This window comes from Aulostomus chinensis, chromosome 20, assembly GCF_037954235.1.
Source record: "Aulostomus chinensis isolate RoL2024-O1b breed Wild chromosome 20, RoL_Achi_v1.0, whole genome shotgun sequence".
Taxonomy (NCBI): Eukaryota; Metazoa; Chordata; class Actinopteri; order Syngnathiformes; family Aulostomidae; genus Aulostomus; species Aulostomus chinensis.
In genome coordinates, this window is record NC_141339.1 from 18068111 (window position 1) to 18080607 (window position 12497).

At 41.6% G+C, this 12497-nt stretch overlaps 1 protein-coding gene and 1 long non-coding RNA gene across 3 annotated transcripts in view; both read left to right on the forward strand.

Moving 5' to 3' along the window:
• Positions 1-250: 250 nt before the first annotated feature.
• On the forward strand, positions 251-5940 carry naga (N-acetylgalactosaminidase, alpha). Its single transcript, XM_086189054.1, has 9 exons — positions 251-408; positions 1121-1277; positions 1373-1513; positions 3056-3267; positions 3370-3464; positions 3550-3711; positions 4384-4581; positions 4670-4810; positions 4907-5940. Exons 2-9 carry the CDS (start codon positions 1123-1125, stop codon positions 5105-5107), a joined length of 1305 nt encoding a protein of 434 aa, XP_086045180.1. The 5' UTR covers positions 251-408; positions 1121-1122; the 3' UTR covers positions 5108-5940.
• A 457-nt stretch (positions 5941-6397) lies between these two features.
• LOC147243103 (uncharacterized) overlaps positions 6398-12497 on the forward strand; it is a 67336-nt gene continuing 61236 nt past the window's right edge. For both annotated transcript variants that reach the window (XR_015110647.1, XR_015110648.1), the window contains exon 1: positions 6398-6719. This is a non-coding gene — a long non-coding RNA (uncharacterized LOC147243103). The remainder of the gene's footprint in view (positions 6720-12497) is intronic.

The following is a 12497-nucleotide window of genomic DNA, read 5'->3' on the forward strand; positions in this document are numbered from 1 at the left end:
TTGTGTGTGTATTTTATTTAAAAACACTAACACGTGCGACAACGACTACTTAACGCTACCTCGGGTCGCTTTGCAACGTTTTTATTGTTTTGCCTCTATGATGAAGCTTTAAAGATGTTGTGTAATAAAATGATGAATGTATTCGTTGAGGGTTTAGAAGACTGGTTTACCAAGAGGAAGCGAAAAAGGAAAGACTACAAAGCAATGGGACGCGGCCGCCTACGGGTCAGCTGATAGAAGTCTGGGTCATGTGACCGTCGCTTCCATTTCGACAGGAACAGGGAAGTAACGTTTGGCATGTTTACCTGTTATAAGGTTCTTCAACGACGAAGGGAACGGACCGACAACATAGACACCCCCGAGACTTGACGGAGAGCAGCGGCTTTGTCTCCAAGTTACCGAACGCCGGTGAGTTAACTGGATAATTATGTGAATATATTTACCTAGATATTAAAGCCTGTCCATTTCAGACCAAACACATTCAGAATTAGTTTCCATTAATGTGAAAAACAGAAATCATTTGCACACGCATCATCACATAAATGAGCATGTTAATGGTATTCTCTTTAGCAATGCATCGCGATAATCATTTCTATATTTATTCAAGAATTTCTGCAGGTTTTGTTGGGAAGGATTCCGAGGGTATATCTAGTGGTTTGTTTGTTTTTTTACATTTTTATTTTTATGTTTTATGGTTGGCATTTAAAAAAATAGTCGAATTATCACTATCCTTTTTCTGTTCTGCAAAGCAGAAATAGGACCACTATTATATGGTTTATCTTGAATAAACGTTGCTAATTGAGCTGTACGAATTTGTTGTTTCTATGGGCGCTTAAAAGAACCCTCTGTAATTTTGCCAAGTTGGTTTTGATGCAGTCAGCTGATGTATAAGGTCACATGATGGTGGGCAAAGTCACCTGGAATGTTGTTGATGCCCAGTCACACCCAGTCAGGTGAGACTCAGCAGGTGTGTGACAGAAATGGCAGCCATTTGTCAAGAACGGGCCAAACTGTGTATTATCAGTATGAATAAGATCAAGCGTTGTATGTTTGTGAGTGTTTCAAGCAGGTCAGCTTGTCTGTCAGTCCCGGATGACAGCTGTTTGTTTTTATTCTTTAGGAATGTATTCAGCTGCGCTTGTTTTTGTGTCGGCGCTATTCGCGGCCACCTCAGCCCTTGACAACGGACTGATGAGGACCCCTCCCATGGGCTGGTTGGCATGGGAACGTTTCCGCTGTGATATTGACTGTGAAAATGACCCCAAGAACTGCATCAGGCAAGAAAAACGAAACAAAGAAAGAAGAAACAACATGAACCTTATACACAGTCAATATTCCACTGTCTGATGAGGCGTTTCTCTCTTTGTTCCAGTGAGAAACTGTTCATGGACATGGCGGACAGACTCTCAGAGGATGGCTGGAGGGAGCTGGGCTACGTCTACTTGAACATTGATGACTGTTGGGCCTCCATGCAGAGAGACAAGCAGGGGCGGCTCCAACCTGACCCCAAAAGGTACAGTGAATATTTCTCAGTCGTGTATTTATAGTGCCTTTCCACTGTTTGCTACAAGTTACCAGTTTACACATCTGGACTATTAGAGGCTCTGCATCTAGTTCAAAGGCACTTAAACGTGAGCAGAAGATTGAAGCAGACTTCCTAGATGACCACTTTACTTCCTGAGTCAGCCCAAAATCCTCAACTGGCGGTATTTCAATGATTCTGTGTCATCAAGCCCCGCTGGAGATTTTTCCAATTACCAGGTCCGGGTCTTCCTTCTGGAGGATTCACCTATGGATCCTCAGTTGGCCTAAATCACCCAGAATCCTCTTTGCATATCGTGTTAGATGCGGAACATATAAGGTTGAAGGGAGGGCAGATGGTGCTGCGAGCAGCCTGGTTCTACAAAGGATTGGCTGGTCACCGTTACTGTTTTGAAAGGAAAAAAGTTGGCGAAGTATTAATACTTGGTTATGCAGCAGTTTGAGGCAAGTAGGAAGTAGTGCCCTGCTATTTTAGATGTAAGAGGATGAACGTCAAAAGCTCACTCACTGCTAAAGTTAGTAAAAGAGACACTTAAAAATACTACTGAGGATCAAAGCATCTCTACTCTCTTGTCCGCTGCTGTTTCTGAAAATAGCAGCTTCATTGTCAGGTTAAGGTTGTGATGCACACCTGAACGCTTGCTCGTCTCCCTGCACTTAAAGTCAGAAATCAAGGATTTCAAGTTCGTATTCCAACCCATGATTCACAAAAGATACAAAGCACCTGCTGCAACCTGACGTTTCATGATCAAATCTTGAGGTGTGGTGACACCGACACACACTCAAACGCGCACACAGACTCTGTTGTTATAGTCTGTCGATCAATAAGCCTGGTGGTCAATAAAACTGGTAGCGAAGGTCAGTGCGAGTGTCGTGCTTTCATTCCACTAAAAAAATAACCCAAAAAAACCTTCGTCAGTAGTTTTACTTGTGTGCAGTGAATTGTTTTGTTACACTATCAGCACCTGTATAACTGACCTTTGACCGGCAGTAAAAAAGAGGAATGAACATTTCCAGATTTACCGTAAACTGTCCATGTATTCATCAGTGGAGGCATTCGCCAGTCTGTTGGGTCAATTTGTAGTTGCTTTAGTTCACGTTAATTGACATATGTTTGAAGAAACTGCTCGTTGAGTCTGTGAGCTCCACTCTTGACTAACGTAGCGTTTCCCAGATTTTCTAAAGTTTTTCTAAACCACCTGACACTCTTAGCATTTTCATTATGTACTTCCTTTAAACAGGAGATAGACAAGTACTGCTGATCTCTCTCTTGTAGTCCCTCCATCGCTTCGATCATCAATTACATCATTATTAATAAAAAAATAACAAGAAAATGTCTCCATTCCGCAAAGATCCAATAGTAAAGCATCTCCACTTGTGAATATACACTTCTATGTGCAGTGTTTACTGCTTAGTTTTCTCAACACTGGCTTCCTTTTGTGGCTTCCAGTTTCTCCTCCACAGTGTCTGACGTGGGTAACATCTAAACTTCCCGTTCCTCTCTCCCCGTCAGGTTCCCAGGAGGAATCCGTAAGTTGTCCCGCTACATCCATGACCGAGGGCTCAAGCTGGGCATCTACGGGGACATGGGCACACACACCTGTGGCGGCTACCCTGGCACCCCACTTGACAAGATCGAGATAGACGCTCAGACCTTCGCTGACTGGGAGGTGGACATGCTCAAGTTTGATGGCTGTTACTCTAATGCTACTGAACAAGCGCAGGGTAAGGAGAAGTGACTTGGTGCCAGTTCTGTTTTTTTGTTTTTTTGGTTGTTTTTTTTTTGCTGATCAGCTCTGGTTTGATTTGGGTTCCTTCCTTTGATAGGTTACCCTCAAATGTCAAAGGCTTTAAATGCCACGGGACGTCCCATGGGCTACTCCTGCAGCTGGCCAGCCTACCAGGGTGGCCTCCCGCCGAAGGTACACTCACCTGAAGCTGTAGACCAAACTGTTTCTCAATCCACAATTCAATATTTGAAAATTTTTTTGTTTTTTTTGTTTTCAGGTAAATTATACTCAACTGGCAGAGATCTGCAACCTGTGGCGTAACTATGGCGACATCCAGGACTCATGGGACAGTGTGCTGAACATAGTCGATTGGTTCTTTGAAAACCAGGATGTGCTGATACCTGCAGCTGGACCAGGAAGTTGGAATGACCCTGATATGGTTTGTTGAACACGCTTAATAATCATGTATGTCTTTATGTATTTTTTTTTAATCTCTCTCTTTTTTTTTTTAATCCAACACCCATATCCAATATATTTTACTGATTAATCTATTTAGGCTTTCAACCATTTTAAGTTTTTATTCATTTTATGTTAAAATGCTCTTGATGTTGGTTATTGATGCACTGTTAAAGAATAAAAACTTAATACAGTTGTGAGTAACTGGAAGTATAAGTGAAAGAAAAATTCTTTTGAACTTCGGAAGTATAAAGACTTTCAGCAATTTCAGGTAAAATTCCAATTTTTGATGCTAAAACATTGAAAACGCATATAAACCAGCTTTGTTTCAGTCGTTTTTATTATTATTTTCTGAGTTTTTTTCCACCTCGGCTATGCAGTTAAACAAAATTTAAAAGAAATCACAACGTGACCAACTGCAAATTCCATGCGCAGGACCGCACAATGTTTGTTTGAGGCTAATTTTCGTTCCCTTTTTTTTAAATGACATATTTTAGTGCTGCAGGTACAGCATTTAAAAAAAGTGTTTTCAATGAAAACCATGATGTAAAAATATTCCCTCTAATATCGGCAAAAATATGCAGCCCTACTCTCAACTATTTTTTGTGAAAGGTTCTTTATGTTTATTTCTTTGAACATTTCCGTCTCCACTCAGCTGATTATTGGGGACTTCGGCCTCAGCATGGAGCAGTCTCGGGCTCAGATGGCTCTCTGGGCAATCATGGCTGCTCCGCTCTTTATGTCCAATGACCTGCGCACCATCAGCAGCGGCGCTCGCAGCATCCTGCAGAACAAAATGGCCATCAGCATCAACCAGGACCCGTTGGGTATTCAGGGTAGAAATATTATAAAGGTGATACAGACATCTTCTGTCATCTGTTGATGTTTTCCTCCTTATTTCTGTCATTATTCACATTTTCTCTCGCTTGTCTGTTTGCCAGGAGAACAGCGGCATTCAGGTATTTTGGCGCCCGTTGTCGGGCAATTCAAGCGCTTTGGTTTTCTTCAGTCGTCGCACTGACATGCCCTACCGCTACAAAACCTCCCTCAGCAAACTGAAGTACACCACCGGCAGCTACAAGGTCGGTCTCCATCATCCGTAGCTGCCATTTATGATTATAGCAAGAGAATCACTTAACTGTTTCTCTTTTTTTTTTTTTTTTCCACTTTACTCTCAGATCTTTGACGTCTTCACTGGCAAGACCATGATGCTGAAAGACGCCACTGAATTTGTGGTGTCGATTAACCCCACAGGCGTGGTCATGTGGTACGTGTCTGCGCCTGCCAAACCGAGCCTGCGTCAGTTCTATCAAGGCGGCAGACTCAAAGGAGCGGCCTACAATGACCACAAAAACGCCATCCCTCCTGTCTTTCTCTGACAGGCCTCGGCCTTCCGACAATCACCATTTCTGCCTCCATGCAGCGACTCTTGATGAGGTGTTCAGTTGCTCAAAGGACTTTTCTCAGAGCGTTTCATTATGAAAGTCACAATCACTTCCAAGAAATGAAATCACTGTGTGCTCAGGGACTGATGTAAATTTTTTTCTGTGTGAATCTTAAGAGTTTGTGGTCCCTCGTCTGAAATTCTCCACACGCAGTTGCGATGATGACCAATTGATTACAACCAGACCAGCGGTGATAAGGGACTAGTTAATTGTTTTTTTTTGTTTTTTGTTTTACTGAGCTGCTGATTGATTTTACTCTCACATGCCAAAGCTGAAAAACACGGCTGAGGGACATTTCAGCTTCATTCTATTTTAAGGGTGATTGTTTTAGGATCTGGATGTGATCTCGTTCCACTTCTCAGAGTAATGGAGAACATCTGTTTACTTTTGTTTTGATATGAAATGATTGTTTGCAATATGTAGAATTCTCCCACATTTTCTCACTCGGTATTTGTGTTACCCATGTGTTTGGAATCATACGGCCTCGATCAGAAATTTCCCCAAAGAATCAAACTAAAAAGTTGTCCTTCAGACATTAAAAAAGAAAAAAAATGTTTGGATGAATACACATTTTATAGGTTGTACAAGCCCATGTACATTGTGCAACTTCAGCAGCAGAATACTACACTTGTATGGATATAACAACAGGTAATAACATTTCAAACGCGATTTTTAATTGAGGGACATTACGGAATGTGCAATGAGTTGTGGATTATTTTAGTCTTCCTATGAAGGAATGATTGAATAATAAAAATTTAAAAGCTTGATGGATGACGGTTTCACTTCATTTCTTAAGAACTGTACAGGTTTGTGTACGTCTGAAATGGGGAGAGGCATTTGGGTTTTATTTTTCTCCACTATTTCAGGTTGTAATTAACCACCTTTTTCTGATGCTAAGTAGTACTTCTGTACTTCCATCATCTGTACATGATTTGTAGTGTTTCATAAAGTGCGCTTTTGCTATGTAAAAGACAAAAATGCCTCTTTTTTTTATGTCATCAGGCTTGTCTTTTCATTCAGTCAGGAAACACCTGGAAAATTCATCAATTTAAAAAAAAAATGGCAGTTTCCAGTCCTGGGAAAGTTTCGGAAAAATAAATAAAACTTGTTTTTCTCCTGGAAGTATACAAAGAACTTATCCTGTGCAGACAAACACATTTTTCGCCCTCTGGCTTCTCTTTGTGTCTCCATCTATTTAGCTTAAAGCTAATGGAAGCCCTCGTGACCAGCTACTAACAGCTAACTAAAAGTTCGCGGTAGCGCCGAACCGGATGTGTAATTTATTTATTCATTTTTTTGGTCTCTAATCAAAGTGTCTGCTGGATTATTGGGTATACTGCTGGATAAAGAAAACGTGAAAGCACATCAGAGTATGTAAACGGATATATTTGGATAGTTTTGCTGTTACTTTGCTGCTGTAGTTGCTAGCCATCATTCACCCTTAGCTTCAAGCTAATTGCCACGGTTGGCTCTCTGCCTTCTGGGACCTCAAAGTAATGACGCAGTGGTTAAAAAAACTGCCACCGTGAACTCAAGATCCCAATTTGTGAGTACTTGAAAGTCGAAATACACTTTTTGTGTGTGTCTAATAACGTTTTGTGTTGACTGAGAAAAATCTCTTGGTTAATATTGAATTTTAATACACTGTTAACCATAAACAATGTTGCTTGTCTGTAATTTTCCTCAAAAGTTTTGAAAAGTCACGGAGTTTTATTGGTTAAAAAAAAAGTGTAATTTGTCCTGGAGCTTTTTCTTAAAATTAATAATTTATTAATTATAGCTGAAAGAAAGAATAAACCCGGATTTAATACTGCAAGCTTTTATTGGGTAATTAGATTCTGCCTGAGTTTTGTTGTAATGTACATTTTCAAGGGAGAACTTAGTGGTATTCATCAAAGCAGCAATAGAAACCTAACTTGCATATTTGATAGCACAAATAAATGTAAGTCTAGCTGACATCCGCATTTATCCAGTAGAGGGCAGCAGCGCTCTTCAGGTTGTGTGGACGTGACAACAAGGGTCCTCCAGTTAAATCTATTGCCAGAAAATGCACCTGCTGACGAGCACAAGGACGGTCAGGCCATTCAGCTTAGTCCTTTATCTCTTTGTTATGATTTATTCTCCTCCCATACGCTTTTTCATTTTCACACTAGCTCTCAAACATTGTAAAGCCTCATCGTCTACTGATTCATGATTATAATTGTGTCTTTTTCATCTTTGTTCTCTCCTCCACTTCTTGTCTCAAGTCTGCCGAGTGTCAGCCGGGTGTTGTGAATAGTATCACCCCTGACCTTGAACCCTTAAGGCCCCATGTTTGCACATTGTCTCAAGATAGTGGCGTGGTCACATGAGTGTGCGCCTTGGCTTGTCTTCTACTGCATGTGCTTCTGTATGACAAGAGCAAATTTGCTTTGAATCACACACACACACACACACACACACACATACACACATACACACACATCCCCTTGGGGTCATTTTAGGCCAGATCCGTTGTGTGTGTGTGTCTGTGTCTGTGGGAAAAAGGATCTTTGTCTTCCCTTCTTTCCCTCTCAGCCATCTCGGATATCTGTTGGCCTGCTGAATGCGACACATCTCACTGTCAAGGTCCCAGACGTTTGGGAATGTGATGTTGGAAAAGAAGTGAGGGAGTTATGATAGAGAGAGAGAGAGAGAGAGAGAAGTGCTTGAAGGATTTCAGTAAAGAAAAGTAAGGGGGGTTGTCAGAAGTCTATTACGAGGTGCAAATGAGGGGGGTGAATGTGAGAGATGAGAGAGAGAGAGAGAGAGTGAGTGAATGGGTAAGGGAGGGGGGCGAGACAAGGAGTGAGAGCGTTCCTGCCGATGCTCACGTAGGCCCACAGCTGCAGAGAGGCACAGTTGCCAATCTCGCCTTTGTGTCCCCCACTGCCGCCGGCACCAACACCCCTGATTCTACTGTGTAGATCCCCCTCCGTCAAACACCACACGCGCTGGTGTCACGCTGCTGGTCACACTCTCTGCCTGTACCTCAACACAGAGGAGAGGGTGTTCAGTCTCACGTGGTTGCAGTCATGGGGTTGGCAGGACTTTGCATATGGGTCAGAACATATGGACAGAATCAGATGAGGTCAATGCTCATTTTAGAAAAGGGCATGTAGCCTAATTAAGCTGTGCCTGGAAAGTATACCTTCCTGCTTGAGCCTGTTAGCGGCACAGTTTACTTTGCAGTTACAGTTTCAGCCTAATTCTGGCACTGCTCCTCCGCTCATCCTTGGTGACATCATTGCTCTGGTGATTTGAATTGCTGGTTGCTGAGTCATGTTATCCCTTAGGTATGACCTGTGTGGCAAAAAAGTTGCTCTTCTCATTGTCATCAGCCTCAGTCACATGACTCACTACACAAGATAGCTTTTTGTAGGGCTGGGTTTTGGCAAGGACCTAAAGACATTGTTATTGTGACGTACTGTGATATGATTCTCACATTAGTTACAGAAAATTTCAAAAATAGCTGAAATTGAAATTTTAGTTGGATACTGTTTGATTAAAAATTTCCATTCCATTTTTTGAAGTATTTGCGCTACACTAAATGTCGCTGCGATAACATCACATGTAAAATTAAATTGTGTACGAGTTCTTTTGTCTCTTACTGAACAGTAAAGAATTGATGTCTAGCCATTGTAACAGATGTTGGACTTGATCCAATTTTATTCCAGTATACTATGATAAAATATTCAGTAGAGATTTAGTATTGTGAAAATAGCAAAACAAACATATCTTGCTGTAAAAATATGATGGTATAATACTACCAACATAAAGACGTAACTCCATACACTCAAATGTTACTGGCTGTGAGGGGTACAACTGATGATTGCATCATTTCAGTCTGATGCTTTTATTGTTCCATTTCCACAGTTGTAGTCAAACTAATTTCCTGTTGGTGGAGATTTCCCCCAAAGGTCAAGACAGGAACCCCAGGTTTTATGTTAAGCAAACATGGAAAGTCTGCAAGATCATTATGCCTCACATTTTTACCTCACTCTTGCTTCTCCTGATGTCTTTTTCCTTTGACTCACTCGTGCATTTGCCTCTTCATGCCATGGTTTACATTACACATGCCTCTCCTCTTCTGGATTTTGTGACTCAGAGGCAAAGAGCACTGTGGTTACTGCAGACTCATCTCAGACTAATTCAATATTGCTGGTAGAGGTTGTGCTGTTCTTTTCTGTTCTATAGGCCAATACAGCAAAAGATGTCCTGCTGGCTGTAGGGAGATGCTGTTATTTCAGCTGGAGCAAGAACGTGTGAATATATCTTCCAGTGAAACCCTTGTATAGCCAGGGAGTTGTGTAACTGATGTTGAACGATGTTTAGCATGTATAAGCAGTATTGGAAAGGTTGAGGAAGGTTATGTAATATTTAACAAGATTTAAGATGTAGCAAAAATTCTAGATGTACATCATGTAGTGATGGACATGGCAGCTGTTTTTTTATTGAATTGATGAGGAAAGATTCAAATCTAAATGATAGATGATAATCTGAAAGTGTCACTAAATCAAAATTCATTTAACTTTACCTTAACAGTGTGTAAAATACACAAGGAATAAACTTGCAACAGGAAGTGTTTCTACTGTACCATCTTGCACAACTTTTTTTGGCGTATGATTCAGCTTTACTACGTCGTATGGAAAAATTGGATGGCTCATCCTTAGTTAAAAGCTATGATTTTAGATGAATACATGTTCCAATTTTGCTGAGATAGCTAAGATGCCTTATTTGCTTAACTTAATTTGATTCTTGGAAAAAGATCCTGGTGGTTAAGACACACAGTGAGTAAAAAATATACACTGAGGTTTCAAATAGTTTGTGCTGAATCAAAATGCGAAGATGGCTGGATGGGTGATAAACCTTTTGAGGTCTCCCTTTGGTTTACAAGACATCTGAATGCAATGCCACTTAAACGGTTGTCATGACTGTCATAACAGAACTAGAAATACCTCCTCCATGATGTGTGCCAATCACGGTGACCTTGACTTTTCAACCACCAAAATCTGTTCAGTCCATCTTTGAACCCAAGTGGATTTTTGGTCCTAAGTTCCCTCGGGTCATTCCAGAAATGTGGCATTTACGAGATAAGGATGTGATGAATCCTACTTGCAAATTGAGCTCCAAATTAGAACATGAATTTTTATCAATATTAAATTGTGAATACATATATAGTTTATGAACGCTTGCATGGATGTACAATAGGTGCTTCTGCTGAAGGAGAGTTTCAAGGTGTCAGTTTAAATTGTGTATGTTTCTCCCAGGGCGGGACGGGGGTGAGGGGTGGGGTGATACTGTAGTATGTGATCATTATCGGATTAAAAGAAGAATGCATACTCTCCGTTTACAGTTAATGCTTGTATTTGAGTAACTGTTGAGTACAGCAGACTATTTTGTACTAAAGATTAACCTATTGGACAAAGTGAGATATTGGAAATAGTCCTTGCAGGCATGTTGACATGACAAAGCAGGAAAGGCACAGATGGAAACACAAACATTATTAATGACTGCATTCCATTTAGGAGAACTCAGTTTCCAGGTTACTGTGGCAATTAGTGGAATATGTTAAAAGATAAAGTGGTAAATGTCGGTGATAATTACATTTTACATGTCCTCAAAGTAATTTGGGACTTTACACCTGCCAACCTTCACCCATTCATGTGAAATGCTGTAGATGCCTTGATTTTTATGAATGAATGTCCTGGTTTGACCACCAGTGGCTGCTGTTGTAAAAGATATTTGGTGACTGCTTCCCTGACGCTGCTGCGTACGAGGCAAGCTGCACGTTGTTGAGGCGTTGAGTTCGCATGGCAACCGTCCAGGCTGTCAGCTGCCAACTGGCAGCTAGTGTGGGTCAAAGTCAGAGACAGCAGCCAATGCTTCGCTCTCTCTCTCTCTTTCTCTCTTTCTCACATGCACACTCAGACATAGCATCTGCGTGCTCGCACTCACACAGTCATGATCTCACTCTTTCCCTTTAACTCCACATTTCCCCTTTTTGACGATGCACACACTGAACCTAGTCATTTCTTGCTCTCTCTCTCTTGCATTCCAGTCTTTCCTGCATTATACAGACAAATCCTTTATATCCGGAAGCCCACGGGGTACTCTGACCACCTCCCTGCAGAAATACTGTACATCTGTCAGAGTGTGTGTGGTCATTCCCCAACTGTATTTTCCTCTGTTCCACTGTATTCCTTTTCTGAGGTTTCTGTGTCAGATCCCAAAGCTGTTCTCGGCAGCAGAACAAAAACCTATCTTCCCCTTCCCTGACTGGATCAGAGCACATGCAGCCAGCACAGCAGCGGGATTTGGCCTGAATCGGCTTCAAGGAGAATGGTTGGTTGGAAAGGATTGGACAGAGCAGGTGGAGTTCTCTGGCAGGAGTGTTTGTGGGTATATGCGTAAGTGTGTGCGTGTGCATGTGGTGAGGGTCACAACATTAAAGGCTTGTCACATTTCCAGCAGGTTTCACACAGCAACAATTTGTAAGGTAACCTGATGCCTTTTGAGCTGATGCTGATGATGAACTATTTTGGGTTAAAGCCCCATAATGAAACACAGCATGTTGCTGTAGAAAGACGACTGGCCAGATTCATTTGCAAAAAGGAGACCTACAAAAATAGACCTATGATCGGTCAACAATGCTTGTCATAACCTTTGGTGTGATCCGTGACCACCCATGTGAATGATTTTGTTTGCTATTTTTGGACTTTCTCCTCTGGATTCTCCTGCTTACCAACATTAGAGATTGTCATCTCTTGTATCTCACCCGGTTCGGTTTCTGTCTCTGAGGCCACTCTGTCTTCCTGTCTGACAATCTGTCGCTTGTTCATACGTCATCTCTGTGATTAACTCCGTCTCTGTGTGTCCTGTAGAAAAGGTTATAGCTTGTCAGTCATGATTTCATTGACATAAATAATCACAATTTCTGCTCCTTTCAGCATTGCAAGATAATACAACATAAGTTCTAGCTGGTACACCACACTTTCCATTCCAGACAGATAGTCAAGGCCTCAAGAAGATATATTCTAATGACGATGGTGACTTTTTATTTGGTGCCATGGTCAGGTTTATGTTTTATGACCAAATACTTGCAGAACTGGCGGCACGGTGGTGCAGTGGTTAGCACTGTCGCCTCACAGCAAGAAGGTTCCGGGTTTGAGCCCCAGCTCAAGCACGGGATCTTTCTGTGTGAGTCTCCATGTTCTCCCTGTACCTGTGTGGGTCCTCTCCGGGTACTCCGGCTTCTTCCCACAGTCCAAAGACATCAAGAGGGGACGAGGCTGATTGATACTCT

Excerpts from the sequence above, each read along its gene's own strand:
- naga (XM_086189054.1), top strand. The coding sequence starts at position 1,123 with ATGTATTCAGCTGCGCTTGTTTTTGTGTCGGCGCTATTCGCGGCCACC. Across the intron at positions 3,712-4,383 it reads GTTGGAATGACCCTGATATG|CTGATTATTGGGGACTTCGG; the intron begins GTTTGTTGAACA and ends GTCTCCACTCAG. Across the intron at positions 4,811-4,906 it reads ACACCACCGGCAGCTACAAG|ATCTTTGACGTCTTCACTGG; the intron begins GTCGGTCTCCAT and ends CTTTACTCTCAG.